The sequence below is a fragment of the Canis aureus genome, chromosome 3, assembly GCF_053574225.1.
Source record: "Canis aureus isolate CA01 chromosome 3, VMU_Caureus_v.1.0, whole genome shotgun sequence".
NCBI classification, from domain to species: Eukaryota; Metazoa; Chordata; class Mammalia; order Carnivora; family Canidae; genus Canis; species Canis aureus.
The window spans coordinates 8,749,705-8,775,011 of record NC_135613.1 but is presented as its reverse complement, the minus strand read 5'-3'; the positions used below and the strand labels follow the sequence as shown (position 1 = coordinate 8,775,011).

General features: G+C 38.7%; 2 protein-coding genes and 2 pseudogenes across 2 annotated transcripts in view; 2 read left to right on the top strand and 2 right to left on the bottom strand.

The window, feature by feature from the left end:
* The window catches only part of NIP7 (nucleolar pre-rRNA processing protein NIP7), a 120,424-nt gene that overhangs the window by 11,482 nt on the left and 83,635 nt on the right, over positions 1 to 25,307 (bottom strand). The window lies entirely within an intron of this gene.
* The window catches only part of CYB5B (cytochrome b5 type B), a 39,207-nt gene that overhangs the window by 5,603 nt on the left and 8,297 nt on the right, over positions 1 to 25,307 (bottom strand). The window contains exons 2-4 of the mRNA XM_077888555.1: positions 14,545 to 14,673; positions 14,017 to 14,046; positions 2,210 to 2,238 (exon numbers count right to left, since the gene is read on the bottom strand). Of these exons, the coding sequence (XP_077744681.1) occupies positions 2,210 to 2,238; positions 14,017 to 14,046; positions 14,545 to 14,673 (188 nt within the window). The remainder of the gene's footprint in view (positions 1 to 2,209; positions 2,239 to 14,016; positions 14,047 to 14,544; positions 14,674 to 25,307) is intronic.
* Positions 3,234 to 3,588, top strand: LOC144308198 (large ribosomal subunit protein eL43 pseudogene; annotated as a pseudogene).
* Positions 16,970 to 18,417, top strand: LOC144311583 (ER membrane protein complex subunit 3 pseudogene; annotated as a pseudogene).

Below are 25,307 nucleotides of genomic sequence, written 5' to 3'. Positions count from 1 at the left end.
TAAATTTTTTATTAGTTTATTAATTTATTAATTTATTGATTGGATTCACTCATTTTATTAAGGAATGGTTATTTGGGTTGTTTACAAGATTTCATTATCTTAAATAACGCTGTTATGAACATTCTAGTATATGTTTCCTGGTATACCTGAGCACTCGTTTCTCTCAAGTATATATCCCTAGAAATGGGAATTTCTGGATAAAAAATTATTCATATTGTCAAACTTACTTTTCCAAAGTGATTGTACCCACTTATGTTACCCTAAGAGGGCCTAAGAACCTTGGTGGTTCACTTCCTCAAAAACTCCTCTTATTTGTAGAATTTTTAATTTTTGCTAATCTTGTAGCTGTGAAATATACTTTATGATTTTATTTTATTATTTTTAAAGATTTTATTTATTTATTTGAGAGAGAGTGTGTGTGAACTCAAGCAGGAACAGAAGGAGAAGGAAAGAATCTCAAGCAGAGTCTGTACTGAGCGTGGAGCTGATATGGGGCTCAATCTCATGACTCTGAGGCCATAACCTGAGCAGAAACCAAGAGGTGGACACTTAATCAACTGAGCCACCTGGAGACCCTACCTTATGATTTTAATTTGCACCTCTCTGATAACAAATGAAATCAAACCTTTGTTTCATGTGCCTATATTTGGGTTTCCTCTTCTGCGAAGTGCTTAAGTCTTTTTCCCATATTCTACAAAATTATTTTTAACTGATTTGTAGGAATATGTATTCTGCATAATTCTTTTCTTGAAGATGCATTTATTTATTTCAGAGAGAGAGAGAGCGAGCAAAAGTACATGAGTAGGGGGATGGGCAGAGGGAGAGAATCTCAAGCAGATTCCTGTTGAATGTAGAGCCTGATGCAAGGTTCGATCTCATGACACATGAGATCATGGCCTAAGCTAAAACCAAGTCAGATGCTTAACTGACTGAGACACCCAGGCGCCCCTGCATAATTCTTAATGAGTGTTATGTGTAGCCTAAGCCCAGTGCAAGTTTATGGCTCATGTTTTCAATTTCTTTATGGAGTATTTGGCTGAGCATAAGACCTTAATATTAAGGAAAGTCAACTTATTAATAAGTTTAAATATTTTAAATTCTCTGTCCTACACCTCAAATAAAAAAGAGGGAATACTTTTGGGGGGGAAAAATCATCACGTTTTCTCTCTCTCTCTGAAACACTTTAAGTAGGATCTCAGAAAGATAAAAGAGTTCTATAAAATCTCTATAAAGATTTTTTACAAGCCACGGATTCCAGAGTTATCTCAAGTACCTTTAAGCGATGGCAAATGTATACCTTTCAGAGTTCATACTACTGTATTATGAAAACCATGGCAAGGGCTATTTGTAAGTATACCTTTGAAAAAAAAAATCCCTAAATACACATGCAATACATATTTTTTCCTTTCTATAAAATGCAATAATAGCACCCCCCCCCCCCTTAGATGGTTGTGAGGATTAAATGAGATTAAGTTTTAAGTGAAAGATGCAGAGCTGGGCTGAGCTACAGAGCTTGACTTCACAGTAGTTACTTGTCCATGCATTGGCCATTCACCCAACATGACTCCAATTTGTTACAACATGACTTAAAAATTATGTAAGACATGAACTTTTGAGATTACTCAAAATGACTGCAACTGCCAAAACTTAATTTTGCTAATAGTAAGGAACTACTGAATTTGCAGTAAATTTGGCCCCTCTAAAATTAATTGTTAAACTGTACTTTTTAAAAATTGAGATATAGCTAACATATACTTGTAACACAATATTGCATTCATTTTAGGTGTACAACACAGTAATTTAATAAGTTTATACTTATGCTTTGCTCACTGCAAGTGTAGTTACCATATGTCACCATACAACACTGAAAATACCCTTGACTGTATTCCCCATGCTGTACTTCTTATTCTGAAGTCAAACTGTACTTTTTAAAAATATTTTTTATTTATGTATTCATGAGAGACACAGAGAGAGAGGCAGAGACATAAGCAGAGAGAGAAGCAGGCTCCTTGTGATGAGCTCAATGTAGGACTCGATCCCAGGACCCCAGGATCACACGCCCTAAGATGAAGGCAGATGCTCGACCACTGAGCCACCCAGGCGCCCCTCAAACTGTACTCTTAAGTTATGTTATACATGTATATTTACAGAAGAGTCTCTAGCCAGACATTATGTTGAGCATAAGGAAGTCCATTAAGGGTATACTAACCTTTTGCATGTGGCATCTTTCGAAGGGTCCTAAAGAAGACACATATTCAAAGTTACCAACAAAAACAAAGAAGATTAATAGAATCACATAAATCTTCCTAAATGTCTATATAAACTCTGCAACTAATAACACAACTTCATTGTTCATGCAATTTGACATTTATGAATCTAATGTACTGGGAGGACCAAGGATTCTATTTCTGATAACATACTGGTAACTCCCTACTGAAGAACAGGTAAGGAAAGCATAGAAAAATGGCCTAAACTTTCTTAGATGAAAAAAAATGCTGTTAATATAGACTATATTGAAATGAACTAACTGGAGTCACAACAGTATGCCTGGTTCAGCTGGGCTTGCCACTGGCAGTAGCAAAGACTGTATTTTCTGAAAAAATATACTTAAAAAAAAATAAAAAACTTGTGACAAACAGATCAACTGTGAAATGCTCTAGAGCATGCAGACAATTGTTTTGTGGCTTATAAAAATGAACTGGTTTAGTCTCTGAAATCATAATTATGATTAGAAACTCTAGGGCTTATTTAACAATGAAACGGGAGGAATGAAATTAAGGGGGAAAAATTCCAAAATAACCTTAAAAACAAAATTTTGGCAATAAAAAGTAATGAACTACTGATCCATGCTTCAACATGGATGAACCTTGAAGACATTTATGCTAAGTGAAAGGAGTTAGGTATAAAACACATCATGTTATACAAATACGATAGAAATCCATTTGTAAGAAAGGTTCGGCACAGGCAAATCTAGAGGATCTGTGGTTTCCTAGGGCTGTCAGGGCAGCAGGAGAAGAATATGTGGAGGGAAAGGGCATGGCTACTAATGGTATGGGGTTTCTTTCTGGAGTGATGAAAATGTTCCAAAATTGTGATTATGGTGGCACATTTCTATGAATATACTAAACCCCCCTGACTGGCATATCTTAAATAGGTAAATTGGATGGTTTGTGAATTTTATCTTATAAAGCTGTTATTAAAATTTTCAAATCCAGCTCTCTGGGCTAGGACCTGGCTGGGGGCGACATGGCCAAATGCACCAAGAAGGTAGGAATTGTGGGTAAATACGGGACCCGATATGGGGCTTCCCTCAGGAAGATGGTGAAGAAGATTGAGATTAGCCAGCACGCCAAGTACACCTGCTCCTTCTGTGGCAAGACCAAGATGAAAAGGCGAGCAGTGGGCATCTGGCACTGTGGCTCCTGCATGAAGACCATGGCCGGTGGTGCCTGGACCTACAACACCACTTCTGCTGTCACAGTAAAGTCTGCCATCAGAAGACTGAAGGAGTTGAAAGACCAGTAGAGGCTCTGCCATTTGAAACATTCCTAGCCTATAATAAATGGGTTAATTTATATAATAAAATTACTTGGGCTTGTTGTTAAAAAAAATTTTTTTCAAATCCAATTTAAGTAAATATTAAATGAAGTTCTTGAGTCCATTAATTAAGCTAGATACACAAAAGGCCTGCTAACTTACTGCCAGAGGACAAACCCATTAGCATAGGTTACTGCTGCCCAAAATTATCCTCTTTGTCATTATAGAGAAGTATGTAAAGGTGTGAACACGAATAACAACTCTGTTAAACCACAATTTTCAGGGATCCCTGGGTGGCGCAGTGGTTTAGCGCCTGCCTTTGGCCCAGGGCGCGATCCTGGAGACCCAGGATCGAATCCCACGTCGGGCTCCTGGTGCATGGAGCCTGCTTTTGTCTCTGCCTCTCTCTCTCTCTCTCTCTCTCTCTGTGACTATCATAAATAAATAAATAAATAAAACAATGGCATATATCTAAAAAAAAAAAACCACAATTTTCAAGAATTTCCAAAAACCCTACATACTGGTCTAGATAGAGGTTGTGAAATGAGTTTTAATTTCATATATCCGAAACACTGCCATGCAAATGAATACATGCCCTAAACTCAAAAGACATTAGCCCACAGGCAAATAAAACTTTTAATAAAAAGTTTCAGATAGGGATCCCTGGGTGGCGCAGCGGTTTAGCGCCTGCCTTTGGACCAGGGCGCGATCCTGGAGACCCGGGATCGAATCCCACGTCGGGCTCCCGGTGCATGGAGCCTGCTTCTCCCTCTGCCTATGTCTCTGCCTCTCTCTCTCTCTCTCTCTCTCTGTGACTATCATAAATAAATTTGAAAAAAAAAAAAAAAAAGTTTCAGATAAACCACATTAAAATACTACTATACTTCTTCGTGACATTGATGATTACTGCTACCCAGGACATTTCTACTAGAATATCATGAGTCCCGGGATCCCTGGGTGGCGCAGCGGTTTGGCGCCTGTCTTTGGCCCAGGGCGCAATCCTGGAGACCTGGGATCGAATCCCACATCGGGCTCCCGGTGCATGGATCCTGCTTCTCCCTCTGCCTATGTCTCTGCCTCTCTCTCTCTCTCACTGTGTGCTTATCATAAAAAAAAAAAAAAAAAAAAAGAATATCATGAGTCCGGTTAATTAAAATGTGTCACAAGTCAATCTTTGAGAAATACAGCAAATGTTTTATAAATTTGAAAGGTGATCATTGTCGTAGTTATGGTAGTATGGGTATCAGATTAATTTCTAACATTGTCTTTTAAAAGATCCCACTACAGTAGCCATGAAATAACTGAATTCCATCAAAAAAATATCCATGATCTTTTATGCCTTATCCACATATATACCAATGATTTTAGAACAAAAAAAGTACAGTCAGTATTTTAAAAACAGAGATAATTTGAAAGGCTTACATGAAAGCATTATGGACTAATATATGTATTATGTTTAATCTGTAATCATAGTAAAAGCCAAAGTTCATATAACTAGATTCTCTAGATTTCAAAACTCTAGCCTCTTTTACAACTTAAAACCTGGGATGTGTGCTAACTGGAGTGAACCTCAGGAAACAACTGAAGTGAACAATGCAGGAAGCAACTGAGAAAAGAAAGAGAGAAAGACCAGAGAGATCAAAATATGCTCCAACTGTAAGAGTTTCTAATAAGCAATAAAAAAAAATTAAATATAGTTTTTTTTTTTTAAAGTAAGTACCTCAATTCCTGTTTTAAGATCATTTCAGCCCTAGAGGCAAAAAGGCCAACTTCCCTACCGCTGAAGGAAAGAGAAGAGAAAAAAGTGGACCCTCTCTTTAGGACACTGACAGCCAAGTAAATGCCAAACTACAGCAACTCCATTTTTAATCAACCATAATGAAAGAGTTGTTTAAGGCACTGCTCTTAGAAGCCAAGTACCTCAGCCAAGTTTGGAAATAAGCCAAGTAAGTTATTTTTAATTTAACAAAACTAAAAAGAAGGTTTTGTTAACACAAAACCTTCATTCACCCCCACTCTGCTGTTCTCTCTATGCTCAGCTCCCCAATTCCCATTTCCACTCCAAAGCTCTGTGCTCAATCTAATGGATGCTTAAGTGAAATTCCTACAGTTTATGATTGACTTTAACCTACTCCTTTGTGTGTTCAGGCATATCTGGCTGGTTATATCCTTGTCCACATTTTAATTTACATGCAAGATTTTTGGTCAGGAGAACAGGAACTGCTCAATCTTTGGCATGGAAAGCTGTAATTGCAATACTATATGATTTTAGTTATAAGAGAGCAGATCAAATCCAGAGTTCTTCTACCAAAAGCCTTACCAAGTAATTAATATGCATGTTTCTGGAATACACTTCCAAACAACTAATTGTTTTAAGTCTAATTGCGATTTTAGCTCAAAATTAACAAAAATGAACTGCTTGAATAAATTGGTTTCTTAGGTTCAAAGTTCATTAAGGCTCAATTCCTTCATCAAATAAATAAATAAATACATATATACATTCATACATACACGAAACATGGACTCTGTAGGATAAAAGAAAATATTTCATAATATGAGTTGCCTTTTTATTAAGCTGCTCATTAAGTGAAACTGTCTATTGTTTTCAAGTTCAACGCTAAATCAATTCCCTCATTTATACAAATGAAAGGCTCAGATAAACTCTCGTTCTAAAGCCATATTTAATTAACTCAACACAATTTTCTGACCCAAGGGCATTTTAGCAAAATCTGTAATAGCAGCCTTCTAAAGGTTAAAGAGAAGGAAACGCTATTTTCCATGTTTGGAAAGACTGGAAGAACGCTTACCCATATGTAGAGTTTTCTATCTTGCACCTGGTATACAGAGATATGGTCTTCTAGACATTATTCCAAGAGGCACTGTACTGTGTGGACTCTCTTTGATATGGTTAAGAGAATGACAGAGAAATATAGTAATTGGCAAATGTATAGGAAGGGATTTGGGGGTCAGTGGGCATGGTTTCACTATGAAAACCGTTTTTTAAAAAACATGACAAACACAAGCTAAGGAATAGTGTACTCTGTCATCAGGACATTCACATAGGAAACAATGCACCAGAATTATTATTATAATGCATTAAATTATAGAGATAGGGCATTTTTAAAGTGAATCTTCAGCCTAAACAGGTTTAAACAGAAGGGAAATCTATTGTAAGGTGTAGAAGGAGATTTGGCGGGGGGAGAGGGGGGAGGGGGCTTATGTTTTAATTCCTAAATTAGATGCTTGCTATTCCAAGAGGATTCCAAGTATTTAGAGTTGGAAAAAGTGGATTTTTAGCCACATGACAACTTTGGTGAAGCTAATGAGTATTTGGGTGGTCCAACAGTTTTTGCAGCTTTTTATTTAGAACACTTTGGTTTCTATGTGGCCAGTAACTTATGAAAAACAACTCTGGAACTTTTGGTTTCAAACTCTATTAGAAAGGATTTTTCTCCCGTAACACAATGAACTTTATGGCATGAACTGTCACAATATGAATTTCAGCATTAATTTCTTTTTTTTTCAGCATTAATTTCTTAAAATCTAAAAAGTTTGACTTAAAAATTGAAATACATGATTGAAATATTTGAAATACATGATTGAAATACATGATTTTAACATTTTATAGTCCCAACTAGGACATGGCCATGTATGGATCTTGAGGACAGCCTTTTCAAGAAGCTCCTAAGTATTAACACTTACTGTATTGTAAAGTACATATCATCCCTAGAGGCAGCCCAGTCAAGTGAAAAATATTTCCCTGCATATAAAGGGAAAATTCAAAGATGAAAAACACCCTTTAAGACAAATTTCTATACAACTCTCTTGAGAACCCACTGTGATATCATATTTAAAATATCACTGAAGAAAAAAATTCAATATTCAGAGTAATTTCCATTGGGACCAAGGAGTGAAAAACTTGTTCTAACACTAGAAGGCTGATTTGAAAAAGATGTTACCTTATCCTTCTAACACCTTTTGCAAAACTACATACTATTTCTAAATAAAGCATTATGAGAGAACATTAATCCTTGAAATGCCTCAGCAATGGGCATTTTGTTTTTCAAGAGGGATTTTGCCATTACATTCTATGCTTTATTTCAAAATATTAATGTTTCAAAAATGAAATGTTAAACAAAATCAGGAACAATGAATCAACCATGCAAAATTATTTGGTTAAAGAGCAATTACTACTCATCTAAAGGGCATCTACATAACCATTCCAAACTTAAATAAACTAGGTTTTATGTATGACAGGAATATTAAACAATACTTTGAAGGAAATTTTTGGTATGATGCAACTAAGTAATTATATTACATAATTATAAACAATGTATTCTTTTTAGTTTCTCTCCCATAAAACAGAAGGTAAGCTGAATGTTATATATGTGTACCAGAAAATTGTTGTATAACAAAAGTCGGTAGCATCAGTAAGAAAAAAATGTATCGGCTTTTATTTTTTATTTTTTTAAAGATTTTATTTATTCATGAGAGACACAGAGAGAGAGAGAGAGAGAGAGAGAGAGAGAAGAGAGGCAGAGACACAGACAGAGGGAGAAACAGGCTCCATGCAGGGAGCCCATCGTGAGACTTGATCCTGGGTCTCCAGAACCATGTCCTGGACTGAAGGCGGTGCTAAATGGCTGAGCCACCCGGGATGCCTGTATTTGCTTTTAAATGCAACTTATAGATTGCTTCTAACATACATGGAATTTACTAGATTTCAAAAGTTAAAATTTTTATTATTTATTTATTTTTAAAGATTTTATTTATTCATTCATGACAGACAGAAAGAGAGAGAGAGGCAGAGACACAGGCAGAGAGAAAAGCAGGCTCCATGCAGGGAGCCCAATGTGGGACTTAATCCCAGGACTCCAGGACCATGCCCTGGGCCGAAGGCAGGTGCTAAACTGCTGAGCCACCCAGGGATACCCAAAAGTTAAAATTTTTAAGTTAAAATATGAAGTTTAAATAACATGCTAAGCGTTTATGGAGACGATCTTATTTGGTTTCTATTTATTTATTTTTAAAGATTTTGTGTATTTACTTGAGAGAGAGAGAGCAAGTAACAGAAAGAACGGGGTGGGGGGCAGCAGGCAGAGAGAGATAGAAGCAGACTCCCCACTTAGCAGAGAGCCAGATTCAGGGCTCCATCCCAGGACCCTGGGACCACGACTGGACCCCAAACTGAAGGTAGATGCTCAATTAAATAAGCCACCTAGGTGCTCCACAATCTTATTTGTTTTTTGTTTGTTTTTTTTAATTTATGATAGTCACACAGAAAGAGACAGAGAGGCAGAGACACAGGCAGAGGGAGAAGCAGGCTCCATGCACCGGGAGCCCGACGTGGGACTCGATCCCGGGTCTCCAGGATCGCACCCCGGGCCAAAGGCAGGCGCCAAACCGCTGCGCCACCCAGGGATCCCTCTTATTTGTTTTTAAAAAACACATCAGGGCAGCCCCGGTGGTGCAGCGGTTTGGCGCCGCCTGCAGCCTGAGGTGTGATCCTGGGGACCAGGGATCGAGTCCCACATTGGGTTCCCCGCATGGAGCCTACTTCTCCCTCTGCTTGTGTCTCTGCCTCTCTCTCTCTGTGTCTATGAATAAATAAATAAAATATTTAAAAAAATAAAAAATAAAAAACATATAAAAAAAACATATCAAATCCTGTTACGTACAGTAATGACATCTCATCAAAATTCTTGTCTATGGAATACTGTTAAAGAACAATCACTGGGGATCCCTGGGTGGCGCAGCGGTTTGGCGCCTGCCTTTGGCCCAGGGTGCGATCCTGGAGACCCGGGATCGAGTCCCACGTCGGGCTCCTGGTGCATGGAACCTGCTTCTCCCTCTGCCTGTGTCTCTGCCTCTCTCTCTCTCTCTCTCTCTCTGTGTGACTATCATAAAAAAAAAAAAAGAACAATCACTAATTGCACTGTATGGTAAGTAATTCAAATTTAAATAAAGATTTGAAAAAAATTAATCGGGTTTCTTGTAGAAAAAAAGAACAATCACTATGATGAAATTTTTTTTTAATTTTTTTTTTTTTTAATTTATGATAGTCACAGAAAGAGAGAGAGGCAGAGACATAGGCAGAGGGAGAAGCAGGCTCCATGCACTGGGAGCCCGATGTGGGATTCGATCCTGGGTCTCCAGGATCGCGCCCTGGGCCAAAGGCAGGCGCCAAACCACTGCGCCACCCGGGGATCCCCCTATGATGAAATTTTTAAGTAAAAATAAACAAGGCACAGAACAGTATTGTGATTTTTTAAGGAAGGGATGGTTGATTGGCCTATCAATGGATCAATATGTCTGTCTACCTATTTATATTTATGAATGCACAGAATCTCTTGAGAAGAATAAACAAGAAAATGGTAGCTGGTTACCTCTGGGGAGGGGGAACTGGGAGACTGAGAGTTGGAGATGGAAGGAAGTCATTTTATATGTATAATAAAAAATATATATAGTTATATATACTTATACATTTTATATATGATTTATATATAATTTATTTTATATATTATTTTTATATCAGTATATATTATATTTATATTATATAATCATATAAATAATATGCATGTTACTTATATAAAATTACATATATAAAAGTATACTTTTTTGCACTATTTCAATTTTTTGCCATCATGTATTACCCATTCAAAAATTTAAATGGGGGGATCCCTGGGTGGCGCAGCGGTTTGGCGCCTGCCTTTGGCCCAGGGCACGATCCTGGAGACCCAGGATCGAATCCCACATCAGGCTCCCGGTGCATGGAGCCTGCTTCTCCCTCTGCCTATGTCTCTGCCTCTCTCTCTCTCTCTGTGACTATCATAAATAAATAAAAAAAATAAAAAAAAAATAAAAATAAAAATAAAAAAAAAATTTAAATGGGGGGCACCTGGGTGGCTCAGTGGTTGAGCTCAGGTCATGATTCCAGGGTCCTGGAATGGAACTCCGTGTCAGGCTCCCTGCTCAGGGGGGAATCCAGTTCTCCCTCTCCCTCTGCCCTCCCTCACAATTCACGCTCGCTCTCTCTTGCTCTATCTCAAATAAGTAAATAAATTCTTTAAAAAAATTTTAATGGGATAATGGTCAGGTTACTGAGTCTATTCATTGTAATGATATTTTAAGCAGCTGAATTACTACCTAGATAATATCTGTTGAAGAAATGAATGAAACGGTACTGACTACTTTTATTAGGTTAGCATGCATATGTACCTCATCTCAACTGCCAGCAGCTCAGTTAACCTACAGGTGAACCCACCATCAAGGGAGAGACCTCGGGGACAACAAATGGATCTAGGTTACTCACAGTACAGCAGACGGGCAGGCAAAATGGCACAGGAAATACCAAGTGTTTCTAAGGGGAGTTTCCACAATGCAAAGCAGACCAAAAAAATGTTAAGTAGGAATGGAAGCCTGATGTTTCTCAGTATGGCGACTATTGCAGGGAGGAAGAGATTCACTGAGACAAAAAGGTTTTTAATTCTAGACCGTTAGCTAGGACTGAAGAGGTGAGAAAAAACATCTGTGGCCAGATCTATAGTTTCTACGCTTGTACTTTTTAGTTTTGTAATATTTCAGGACCTTGGGCCTCAGGCATTATCAGTCGAACAAGAAAACAATGGGTGATTATCAATTATTTAGATGTCGTAGCAGAAGCAGTATGAAAGGTAGTTGCAAAAAAACTGGGGAAATGCTCCTGATTTAGAGTCTCCAACAGCAGATTCTGGATGGCTTTTTTCTTTTTTTTTTTAAATTTTGCGGGGAGGGGTGTCCTTGCAGGCAGGGAAGAGATGGGAAATTGTCGGGGGAGGAGAGAAGTGGAGAAATGAAAGAAGGGAGAAGGGAAGGGAAATGAAAACTGTCCCCTGAGGCAGAAGATACCTCTTAATTAGGCTTAAAAAAAAATACACACTTCTTTGTAGAGGTTTAGGAAGCCTTAGCCAAAAGCAAGTATTAATGAAATGAATTTTTACATCCAATTTTTCCACATGCTTCATGGTGAGTGAAGAAAAATTAAGAAAAGAGACAGCTACATCACAGATACAGAAGTACTTATTTAAAATCTTTGTAAGAAATAAGTCTGAGGAACCAGGACTTTCTTCCTGGAACTGAAATCAGGTTGGAATCTAGCTTTATGAAAACCTATGTGGATGGCCTTGAAATTTTTCCCAAAGGTTTTCCTTGCCTGATATGCCTTAAGTACAGCAGTGTGACTGGAAACACTCTATAATGTACTCTCTACTTAATAAAGACTGTCCTCTGGGTACAACAGACAGGCGGACAACAGTTCTGAATATACTGCCTTTAGTTTTTTTTTTAATCTTTTTAAATTTTTATTTATTTACGATAGTCACACACAGAAAGAGACAGAGAGAGAGAGAGAGAGAGAGGGGCAGAGACACAGGCAGAGGGAGAAGCAGGCTCCATGCACTGGGAGCCCAACGTGGGATTCGATCCCAGGTCTCCAGGATCGCGCCCTGGGCCAAAGGCAAGCGCCAAACCGCTGCGCCACCCAGGGATCCCCTGCCTTTAGTTTATACCAGGCACACCAAACTATATTTGAAAACGTCTAAATTAATGCAGAATTTAGTGAGTTAGGGATCCCTGGGTGGCGCAGCGGTTTGGCGCCTGCCTTTGGCCCGGGGCGCGATCCTGGAGACCTGGGATCAAATCCCACATCGGGCTCCCGGTGCATGGAGCCTGCTTCTCCCTCTGCCTGTGTCTCTGCCTCTCTCTCTCTCTCTGTGACTATCATAAATAAATTAAAAAAAAAAAAAAAAGAAAAGAATTCAGTGAGTTAAAAGAGTTTCTTTTTCTGAATTTCTTACCAAAAGTCCAAGACTCAACAGATTTCATTTAGCTGAGACATCTCTAACTCATTCTTTGGTCTACAGGGTAGACAGTGCTTTCTACAGAAGAGAATTAAAGTTTTCCAAGTTTTCCAATGAAAAGATGGGCACATCATTTAGTAAAAAGTCTGGTGCATGGCTACCTGGGTTGCGTCAAAAGCATATTCCCAAATCCCACCTCCAGAGATTATGAATCAGTAGTAGTGGAAGCCTAGGAAACAGACATTTCGGAAACAGCCCAGGGATTCCAACACAGGTGGCTCAAGGGACAGAATTTGAAAAACTCCGCTCTTCATTCCTAAGAATGGTCCTCACCATATATTCAACTACCAAGGAAGAAAAATAGCAACAAGAAGCAATTGTAGACTTTTAGACAATTATAATTCCAAAATTTTTTCCTATTATTTTAATAAAGGTGCTTTCATGATTGTTGTAGGTTATGACTCCTAGATACTAGGTATATCACTTGTACAAATGGGAATATCCCTTGAATTCAATGTTTACTTTAACTGAGACCAATGTTTTCCACATGTTTGATATACTCAGCAAGGCCACATGCAGCTCAAACTTTACCTTTGTTACACGTGCCAGAGAGGGAAGACAGACCCACAGTGTTCATGAAGCATTTAAAGGAATCATTTCATCCCCCGCTTCAGGAACAATTCAACAAATCAGAGTAGCAGAGTGGAGCAAGATGGAAGAGATAATTTCCACAAACACTCTGGATTGCAGAGCAACAGACGGCAGACACTGTCAAGCAATCTTGAGTCAAAAGAATTCTGTGTCTGGGCAGACTTTACCTGCCGTACCAAACATGTTTGTGATTCCAGCTCAGTGAGGAAAGAGAAGCAAGATGCTCAAAGGAGGAAAAGCTGCTACCATGAAGCTCTGGTAGCAACTAAACTGCTGTCCCTTGAAGTGAAAGGGTAACCTGACAGCTCTCTGAAGGCGGAAGTCAAGAAAAGCAGGAAGTAATAACGGAAAGGAACAGCCCCACTTGTGGGAAGCTAAAAGGGTTTCCTATTTTGTTCCTGGTATGTTATGCGGTACATGTTAAGGTTTTCAAATATTTAATCTTTTTTTTTTTTTTTTTTGCTGTATCACTGGTATCACTGGTTTTTGCTGTATCACTGAGTAAGTAAAATGGGTACAGGCCTATTTGAGCCCATACGATAAAAGGATTAAATCTGGGTAAAAGGGGCAGAAAGGCCATTCTAATCAATTACTTCAATCTGTAACTCCTGAGCTTTTTAAGTGAAAATCAACTTTCCAATTATTTTTCCAACACAGAATTATTATCACCTGCACTATTTAATGTAAGAATAAGAAATACTTTTTCTACAACTCAACCCATAAACTAATTTCTTTCAAAACCATACAAGGCATGGCTTTTTTTTTTTCTTCAAGCAAATAGAAGCACAAACAAAATGCTTCCTACTGTTCAAGACTTAGCTATTCTTTTTTCCTAAGATGGCACTGAGTCCAAATTCCTGAAAAATAGGATTTTTGCTTGGAGGAAAAGTAAACACTTCTGTTGTTAAGATATTTTTTTAAAAAGCCATTCAATTTGAGTAAATAGAAATATAAACACTTGAAACACCAAGAGAAACAAGTGACTTCTTACCTTGCTACCACTTTCAGGTTTAAGGTCATCCTGTTAAAAAAGGAAAACAAATAATATTCTAAGTCATATCCAAACGAATTCTCACTCGGTGCACTATGTGCTTGTTTCTAACCTTAGACGGTGAGACTACATTCTGGGAATAGAGAATTCTCTGAAAGACGTCAAGGTCTGTAGAAGGATAGATGCTCCCCCACCCCCAACTCTGAGCCTATCAGGGTCTCCTGTCTATAGTTACCACCTGTAGCAAGGAACTTTCAAGAACAACCAGATCATCATTTTAGCCCAAGATGTAATTGTATTACAAAAATCAATTTTAAAAAATTCCCAAAACCATTTCCCTTCACATTTCTGATACTACCGGTGTTGCTTTCCACACAAGAAGCTGTATCTCAGCAGAGCAAATCAGGCAAAATGATTGGGAGGATATGTAGCCTGATGGCTGGGTTGAATGAATTTCCATTTTAATACTGCATTCCCCCTTGTTGTGTTCTGTGGCTGTTCAGCACGCCTCGTTCAGTTGGTCCTTACCGGATGCACATCACCAATATAGTACTGCTTTAGCATTTCTCTGGCATCAGAGGAGTGGCCTACATCTTCAAAGCTTTCACTCGCATCTGCACCAGCTTGTTCCAGCAGGACCTCTTCTCCTCCAGGATGCTACAAAGAAAAGGTATTTGCTGAACACAGGGTCCTCTGAAAAGCAAACTAATAGAAGTTATTTTCCCCTCTTCTGCTCCTTTTTTCTCTTTTCTTCCTTTAATGGGAGCCATGGGACAAACTGACATTGTATGCCACCTGACGGGATGCAATGGGAAGAACATAATATGTGATATTCATACCAAAAAATGTATATTCTTCATGTAATTGTGAGGAAATCTAGGACAATAGCAAAGGGAGATTCAGCAAAAATGACTGGCCTATGCTCACCCAAGAAATCAAGGTCACAAAAGCTAAGGAAAGACTGAAGAACAGTTCTAGGTTGAAGGAGGCTAGCAAGACAGGACAACTGGGAACAATGTGTGCTCCTGGCTTGACTCTCTTTGGCAACATCATCGAGAAGGCTACAGAAACCCGGATGGAGACTCTGGTCAAAGAATAGATGGAATTGTTTATTCTATTCTTGCAACTTCTAAGTTGGAAATGGTTTCAAAATAAAAAGTTAAGTAAGTGGTACCAAAATAACCGCCTCTATACCTAGGAAGTAGATTACATCTATAACTGACAAACTATATGACCCTGGGCAAGTTACTAAGAAACTAAGAGGTAACTTCTCTTCCTTGTTTGTAAAATGGAGGTAACAGGAAGTTCCTATCTTAACTACTATTGTATCAAATGAGATAAGGATATGAAATATTTTGTACTCCAGAAGAGAGGAGAAAGGTGTAACTTATATAATATGCTACCACCTGTGACTTAAAAGCAGATACATAGATGTGTAATACACACGCATAAATTCTCTCTGAAAACAATGAAAAGGACCTGAGGGCTGGGAGACATAAGGCAGAAGGAACATTTTTCACTGCAGACCCTCTTGAAATAGTGTTACCAAGTAAAGTACTACCTACTGAGAAAAGATTTTAAAATTACCTTTATCACAGTCTCTGACTTAAACATTCAATGAATATTTACTTACAATGAGCAAACTGAGAATTTACATTTTATGACATATCCAAATCTGTATTTTTAAAATATCAAGTAATCCTTTTAAGGAGTTACTTTTTATAACAATCTTTTAAGCACGAATAATATTATCATCCTTATTTTAAATAGAAGTTGTTTACTGGGGGGAGCAAGCAGGGAGAGGGACAGAGGGGGAAGGACAAAGGGAGACAGCTTCTGAAGCAAACTCCTTGCTAACAACGCAGAGCTCGATCTCACAACCATGAAGTCATGACCTGAGCCAAAACCAACAGTCAGAAGCTTAACCAACTGAGCGAGCCACCCAGGTGCCCCCATCCTTATTTTAAAGGTGAATTCAACGGAAACTTGCCTATGAGGCTCCCTGAGGACAAGGATAACTTCTATATTTCTCTCCTAAAAGATCTTTGCCCAGTGAGTGGGTCTCTCCTTCTAGTACTTAAACATGCTGTTTTCAAATGGTGGCTGTTTTCTTTTTTTCTTCTCTTCTCTTCTCTTCTCTTCTCTTCTCTTCTCTTCTCTTCTCTTCTCTTCTCTTCTCTTCTCTTCTCTTCTCCCCTCCCCTCCCCTCCCCTCCCCTCCCCTCCCCTCTCCTCTCCTCTCCTTTCCTTTCTTGTGGCTGTTTCCCACCACTCATCTGTCATTCCAACTGAGCTCTCTCAGCCATGGGAAGCTTTGGAATTGTGTCCCTATGTGCTCTATATATACCTCAACTATGGACGATGGTTTTTCCTTATGATACGTCCCAACTATTATGTTGCCTTTCAGAGCAAAAGGATAACAAAATCTCTTAACAGCTTGAGATATTTCAGGAAATGGTTGAATTTATGACTTCTTCACTGCTCTTTCTACAACTACCCATCTCTCACCACTTATAAATAAATAAGAAAGTGCCACACTTGGGGTGCCCAGGTGGCTCAGTCCATTAAGCGCCAACTCTTGACTTTGGCTCAGGTTGTGATCTTAGGGTTGTGAGTTCAAGCCCTGTATGAAGAGGGAGTCTGCTTGAGATTCTCTCCCTTTGCCCTCTCAACTCCCTTCTCACACACTTTCTCTCTTTCAAATAAATAAAATCTTTAAAAAAATAAAATAAGGAGATCCCTGGGTGGCTCAGCGGTTTAGTGCCTGCCTTCGGCCCAGTGCGTGGTCCTGGGGTCCCGGGATCGAGTCCCACATCGGGCTGCACAGAGCCTGCTTCTCCCTCTGCCTGTGTCTCTGCCTCTCTCTCTTTCTGTGTCTCTCATGAATAAATAAATAAAATCTTTAAAAAATAAAATATAAAATAAAATGGCAGCCCAGCTGAAGGCAGCACACTATGCCTGAGGACAGCACAGCCAGGGCCAGTCCTAGGCAAAGGTAATGCCCAGGCTGAGGGCCTGGCCTGTGACCCTGACTAGGCTGGCTCTCAATAAAGAATGCGGGAGGAGCTCCGGGCTGGCTCAGTCAGTAGAGCATGCAACTCTTGATCTCAGGGTTGTGAATTCAAGCTCCATGTTGGATGTGGAGATTACATAAAAATAAAATCTTGGGAGGCCTGGGTGGCTCAGTGGTTGAGCATCTGCCTTCCGCTCAGTGTGTGATCCCGAAGTTCCAGGATGGAACTTCAGATGCTATCTTCCATCAGGCTTCCTGCGAAAAGCCTGCCTCTCCCTCTGGCTGTGTCTCTGCCTCTCTCGTTGTGCCTCTCATGAATAAATAAATTCTTTTTAAAAAATAAATAAAAATAAAAATAAAATCTTTAGAGGCTCCTGGGTGGCTCAGTTAAGCATCTGACTCTTGATTTCAGCTCAAGTCACAATCTCAGGGTTGTAAGATCTCCCCATTCCAGTTCCACACTGAGCATAAAGCCTGCTTAAGATTCTCTCCCCCTCTGTCCTTCCACAATTCTCTCTCTAAAGAAATAAAATAAAATCTTAAAAAAAAAAAAAGATGGCAAGAGCTGCAACTTAACTCCAATGTGAGTCTCTGGGTTGTCCTGCCCTGTTCATCATCATGCTCTCTGTGGGCATGATTCACCACTGTGTCCATCCTGCTGTAGAGTGACAAACAGCTCACCCAGGGGCAAGTATTTGACAGCTGAAGTCCTAATTCAAAGCACAGTCCTCAGGAAAATGGAAATTATAGTCCCAAACAGTCCTTGACATGAAAATACTACTTCCGACAATCCAAAGGCTGGATTTTCAAAAAACAAAAAACAAAAAACAAAACAAAAAAAGAACTAAAAGGAAAACAGTATTACCTTCTCTTATGACTGATCCCACTATGCTTATAGACATGATGAAAGGGAATTTAACAAATGTCTTCCCTGATTCTTACTAGTGAATGGATAAACATAACATGCTCAGGCTTTGTTACAACCAGAGTCCTATTTCCACTGACCTTGTTTTAAGCATATGCTATAGCAAGGAATTCAACAACTCTCAAAAAAAACAAAAAAAAAAAAACAAAAAAAAACAACAACTCTCATTAGCTGTGTCCTGGTGAATTTTACATCCTGGTACATCTATGTATTTGGGCTTCGGAGCATTTATTCTCTCATTTTGGGTCAAGAGAAAGCCAATGACCAATCAAGAGTAATCCAGGCAGATGACTAGAGCAGCCATGGCCATGTCCACAGACTGCAACAAAGCCTTCAAAGCAAAGTGGAAGGTTCTGGAGCCAATGGGTCACCAGTGAACACTTGATGATGTCAAAGAGCTCATGGCCAAAGATCTCCACTTTGAAGGGATGTTCAAAAAAGAATTATAGATCTCCATATATTGAAGCAGGGATTAGCTCTGTTGGGAACACAGTGTAGCCCTTAATCTTGTAAGATGTTTGAACTGGGCCTCTCAGAATAAAAAGGAGAACACGTGAGTTTGTGGACGTGCAGCAAGGATCATTCTTGTCTGAGCCAGGTTCCCCTTCATGTTTGAAAGTGGAGGAAATGATTGTGTTCAGGGTGACTTACAGGGAAAGAACTATTTTTAAAATGTTTAAAAATTTCCTTCTGGTTGACAATAGAAATAAAAGGCAGAGCAAGGGGAAACTCAAGCCTGTAATAATATATAAAAACTTAGCAAAAATTCAATCTTTGGAAGTAACATTGCCAATTATAATATGTACAATTAGCCTGACATCTAAGCCAAAGTAAACTCCTGTTTCTTCGGATCCAAATGCCCTATATTTTTACAGCTAATTTATGTGCTGGTGTTTTAACAATTTCCTTAACAAAAGTAATAATTTTTATTAATAAAAATTTACTATGTATAAGCAAAACAAATATCTCTGTATTGTTTATTTTGAACCTACAATATGACATAAAGAGCAAATGTATCGAAATTTCCTTCAAATAAGTTATTTTTCAGAGTGAATACTCAGTGTTAGGATAGACTTAACAAACCTTCTATGTCTCTTAAAACTGTCCAGGGAAAATCGGTGACCTTACACACTGCTGGATTCTCAAATGCCTTAAAGAATGATCACCTATAGGCTAACTAATGGGATATTCTTCACATGCAGTTCAGAATACATCAAGTCAACTGAAAAAATCAACAGCTCTGTACTGTAATATGGTGACTCAACTGTACTAAAGAGCCAGTTATTCTGGAAAAGAGTTTACATACCATTATAAGAAGGTGGAGAGGGCAATTGCTGGCAGATACATAGAAAAAAGTTGCCCAGGAATAATCATCTGGGTTAAATGTCCTAGGGAAGTGGCAGGGTGCCACTTCTGTATCAAGAGGTAAATGTAATTTGCATGTAGAGTACTGTAATCAAAAGTGAGTGACTCAACTCTATAAATTAAACCACATTGTTTTTTCTTTAAAAGACAAATCAGTTTTATAGAAGTAAAACTGAGGAGGTCAGAATAAGATCTGTGGATCCAATTAACGTCAAAATCCTGGTTGTGGTATTGTACTATGGCTTTTTTTTTTTTTTTTAAGACTTTCTTTCTTTCTTTGAGAGCACAGGAGCAGAGGGAGTGGTTGTATAGGGAGCCTGACATGGGGCTTAATCCCAGGACCCCAGGATTGTGACCTGAGTTTCAGAAGGGTAGATACTTAACTGACTGACCCACCCAGGTGTCCCTGTAATATGGTTTTGCAAAATGTTACCATTGGGGGAAATGGGTAAAAGGTACAAGGGATCTATTATTTTTTTACAAGTACATACGAATCTACAATTATTTCAACAAATTTTTCAATTAAAAAATCAAATTGAGGGGCACCTGGGTGGCTCAGTTAAGCATCTGTCTTTGGCTCAGGTCATAATCTCAGGGTCCAGGGATGAAGCCCTGTGTCAGGCTCCCCACTCAGTGGGGAGTGTGCTCTCTCTTACTCTGTCTCTCAAGTAAATAAAATCTTAAAAAAAAAAAAAAATCAAATTGAATTCCCTAAGTATATACCCCCCAAAAATGTATATAGATATATGTACTTATATACACACACAAATGATCATAGCAGCATCATTTGTTATGACCCTACTTGAAAACCCAATGCCTGGGGTGCTGGGTGGTGCAGTCAGTTACATGTCTTACCCCTGATTTTGGCTCAGATCATGATCTCAGGGTTGTGAGAGGGAGCCCCACATTGGGCTACAGACTCAGCAGGGAGTCTGCTTGAGATTCTCTCCCTCTTCCTCTGCCCCTATCCCTGCTCACATACTCTCTCTCAACTAAATAAAAATCTTTAAAGAAATTTTTAAGAAAAAAGAAAACCCAATGACCATTAGCAGAGTATAAATAAATTAAGATATAATTCTACAGTAGAATCCTAATCAGTAATGAAAAAGAACCACTGCAATATCCACAACATGAAAGAATATAAACGGCAAACAAAAGACAACAGACATAAAACCACATAAGCATTAGAAGTCAATAGAGTGGGTACCTCGGAATAAAGAAGAAAGCAGTGATTAGGAAAAGGCAGAAGGAAAGGTTCCAGCGTGCTATAAAGTTCTAGACGGTGGTTATCCAAATGTGTTCATTTACTAGAGTGACGTCATATGACTAAATCTCAGCAGTTTATAATTAGTGGGAAAATAAGTTCCAAAAACAACTACCCTTGTATATATAGTCAAATTATCTTCAACAAGGGATGTCAGGACCACTGACAATAGGGAAAGGGCAGTCAACTGAACAAATAATGCTGGGAAAACTGTATATCCACATACGAAAAAATGAAGATGGACCCTTTTTTTATCTCATAGACAGGAATTATCTGAAAATGGACTAAAGATCTAAACATAGCCCCAAAACTATTAAAACTCCTAGAAGAAATTTTTAGTACATTAGATTGGATAATGCTTTCTTGGATGTGACAAAAGCATAGACAACAAAAGTAAAAATTGACAAATGGGAGTACATCAGACTTAAAAATTTTTATGCACCAAAGGACACAATCACCAAACAAAAAACAACCTACAGAATGAGAGAAAAGATATGTAAATATCATAAGGGGTTAATACCCAAGATATAAAAGAACTCCTAAAATTCAACAACAAAAACATCAAATAACCTGATTAGAAAATAGGCAAAGGACTTAGACATTTCTCTGAAGATGATCTACAGATGACCAGCAAGTATAGGAAAAGACGCTCAACATCAGTAGTCACAGGGGAAATGCAAATCAAAACACAATGAGGGATCCCTGGGTGGCGCAGCGGTTTGGCGCCTGCCTTTGGCCCAGGGCATGATCCCAGAGACCCGGGATCGAATCCCACATCGGGCTCCCAGTGCATGGAGCCTGCTTCTCCCTCTGCCTGTCTCTCTCTCTCTCTCTCTCCCTCTCCCTCTCTGTGACTATCATAAATAAATAAAAAATTAAAAAAAAAAAACACAATGAGATCCCACCTCACACCCACTACGTTATTATAAAAACAAACAAAACAACAACAACAACAATAAAACCCAGAAAGTAACAAGGATGTGGAGACGTTAGAACCCTTGTGGATTCTCAGCCATATAAAATGGTGCAACCACCAGCAACATTCATCTCCAGACCACTTTTCAATTTTAAAACAAAACTCTATGTACATTAACATTTTTTTTTCTATGTAGAGTATCATGTCATCGGTGAGGAGGGAGAGTAACATTTTTTTTTTAATTTAAAGTCTCCTTCCTCTGATATTAACATAGCCACCACTGCTCTCTTCTGGTTACTATTCATGTGAAATATCTTTTTCCATTCTTTCTTTTTTAAAAAAAAAAAAATTATTTACTTATTTATTCATGAGAGAGAGAGAGAGAGAGGCAGAGACATAGGCAGAGGCAGAGGGAGAGGGAGAGGGAGAAGCAGGCTCCATGCAGGGAGCCCGACACGGGACTCAATCCTCGGACTCCAGGATCATGCCCTGGGCCAAAGGCAGGCACTAAACCGCTGAGCCACCCAGGCGTCCCTTTTTCCATTCTTTCACTTTCAACCTATCAGTGTTTTTGGATCTAAAGCCGGTCTTCTGTAAAAAAACAACTAAAGTGAGTCTCCTATAGACAGCATATTGTTGGATCCTGTATTTTTATCCATTCTGCCAATCTCTGTCTTTTAAGAATCTAATCCATTTAGGGGCCCCTGGATGGCTCCGTTGATTGAACATGCAACTCTTAGTTTTGGCTCAGGTTATGATCTCAGGGTCCTGAGATAGAGCCCCACATTGGGCTCTGCAGTCAGTGGGGGAGTCTTCTTGAGAGTCTCTCCTTCCCTTTCCCTCTGCCCCTCCCTTCCACCCCTCGTGCACATGCATACACACTTGCTCTAAAATAAATAATCAAATCTTTTTTTCTTAAAGGAATTTAATCCATTTCCATTTAAAGTAATTACTGATAAGGAGGGACTTAACTCTTTCAAATTTAAAAACTTCTGTACGGGGATCCCTGGGTGGCGCAGCAGTTTGGCGCCTGCCTTTGGCCCAGGGCGCGATCCTGGAGACCCGGGATCGAATCCCACATCGGGCTCCCGGTGCATGGAGCCTGCTTCTCCCTCTGCCTGTGTCTCTGCCTCTCTCTCTTTCTCTCTGTGTGACTATCATAAATAAATAAAAATTAAAAAAAAAAATAAAAAAAATAAAAACTTCTGTACATCAAAGACATTATCGGGGCACCTGGGTGGCTCAGTCAGGTAAGTGTCTGCCTTCTGCTCAGGTTGTGACCCCAGGGTTCTGGGACTGAGTCGTGTGTTAGACTCCCTACTCAGGGAGGAGTCTGCATCAGCTTCTCCCTCTCCCTCTCCTCCCTGATCCTTCTCTTTCTCTCTCAAATAAATAAAATCTTTTTTAAAAAGGACATTATCAAAAAAGTGAAATGATAAGCTACAGAATGGGAGAAAATATTTGCAAATCAAATATCTAATAAAGGACTGATATCCAGAATATATAAAGAAATACAACTTAAAAGTAAAAAGACAAACAATTCAATTGGGAAAAATGGGAAAGAACTTACACAGAGGACCAGTAAGTACAAGAACATCATTAGACACTAGGGAAACGCAAATCAAACCAAAATGAGATACCACTTTACATCTGGCTAGGATGGCTACAAGTGAAAAAATATTAAGTGCTGGAAACAGTGTGGGAAAATTGGAACTTTCATCCACTACTGGTAGAAATGTAAAATGCTCCTGTGGAAAACCATTTAGGGTTTCCACAAAAAGCGCAGAACAGCCATATGATTGAGCAATTCCACTCCTAGGCATATACCCAAATGAACCAAAAACAAGCACTCAAGTAGATAATGTATGCCAATATTCACTGCAGTGTTGTTCACAAATAGCCAAAAGATGGAAACAATCCAAGTATTCATTGATTAACCGCTGAATGGACAAACAAAATACAGTATATATACATATAATGGAATATTATTCAGCCTTAAAAGGAAGGAAATTCTGATATATCTACATGGATGAAACTTGAAGACATTATACTAGGTGAAACAAGCTAGATACAAAAGGGCAAATATCTAATTATTCAATTTATATGTGGTACCTAGAATAGTCAAATCCCTAGAGACAGAAAAATCCAAGTGATTACCAGGAACTGGGAGGAGAAGCAATGGAGTTATTGTTTAATAGGTAGAGTTTCACTTGGGTATGACAAAAAAATTCTGGAGATAAATGCAGGTGATAGTCACACAATCACATGAATATGCTTAATGCCGCCAAACTGTACAATCAAATACAGTTAAAATAATCAATTTTATGTTATGCATATTTTACCACAATAAAAATTTTAAAAACCAAAACATGAAGCAAAAGAAGCCAGACACCAAAGGACAAATATTATACGATTCCATTTATTTGAGGTACCTAGAATTAAGCAGTTCTAGAGACACAAGGTAAATTATAAGTTATCAGAGTGGGGCACCTGGGTGGCTCAATGGTTGAGTGTCTGCCTTTGGTGCAGGTCATGATCCCAGGGTCCTGGGATCGAGTCCTGCATCAGACCCCCCGCAGGGCACCTTCTTCTTCCTCTGCCTATATCTCTGCCTCTCTGTGTCTCTCTTGAATAGACAAATTAAAAATATTTTTAAAAAACGGAAGTCATCAGAGGAAGTGATGAGGGGGTAGTTATTGCCTAGTGGTTACAGAGTTCTGCTTTGGGTAATGAAAAAGTTTTAGAAACTGATATCAGTATTGGTTGGTTGCACAACACTGTGAACTGTACAACTGATTAAATGGCAAATTTTGTTATATATATTTTATCACAATAAAAAAAGAGCTGAGTTTATATACCTGAAATTACTATTAGCCAAAAATTTATTTTTGTCTGAATCACAGCAAAAAAAAAAAAAGAGACCCAAAAAGTTTCAGAGGTTAACCTGAATAATCTAGATTGGGGGTCTACACTATTCAAATCTATTGAACAATCATAAATTTCTCCCTATTTTCGGGATCCCTGGGTGGCGCAATGGTTTGGCGCCTGCCTTTGGCCCAGGGCGCGATCCTGGAGACCCGGGATCAAATCCCACGTCGGGCTCCCGGTACATGGAGCCTGCTTCTCCCTCTGCCTGTGTCTCTGCCTCTCTCTCTCTCTCTCTCTCTCTGTGACTATCATAAATAAAAAAATAAAAAAAACTAAAAAAAAATTTCTCCCTATTTTCATTCAGTAAATCTAATACAAGGCGAGGCATATTTCCCACTTTTTCTAGAACCTGCTTGGCTTTTAAATCTCATGTGAACTTACCAAAAATTTATTTTGACTTGGAAGGCCTTTGTGTTTTAAGACTAATGGATCTTGTCCCAGCTTTTATTATGTAAGCAGTTACACAACATTAACAAATAAAATGTTTTAAATAAACCACACTTCAACCAAGATCACAAACTTTCAGGAGGGATGAAACAATGACTGTGATCCATTCATTTCTCTCAGTCCAGCAATAATCAAGTGAAATACTTCAAAGATACAAAGGGAATTTTGTAATGTCCTCTGGTGAAGGATTTCAGTTAGTTCATCTGTCCAAAGAATATGTGATAGGGAGGAAGACTTTTGGCTCTTCCGTAAATTTATTGACAAAGTAGTATCGAAAAGAAGACAGGCTTAAGGAGGGCACATGATGAGATGAGCACTGGGTGTTATACTATATGTTGGCAAATTGAGTTTAAATAACATTTTTTTAAAAACTTAACAAAAAAAGAAAATTTTATATTTTAATACAGAAAAGAGAGAAGACAAATTAGTAATAG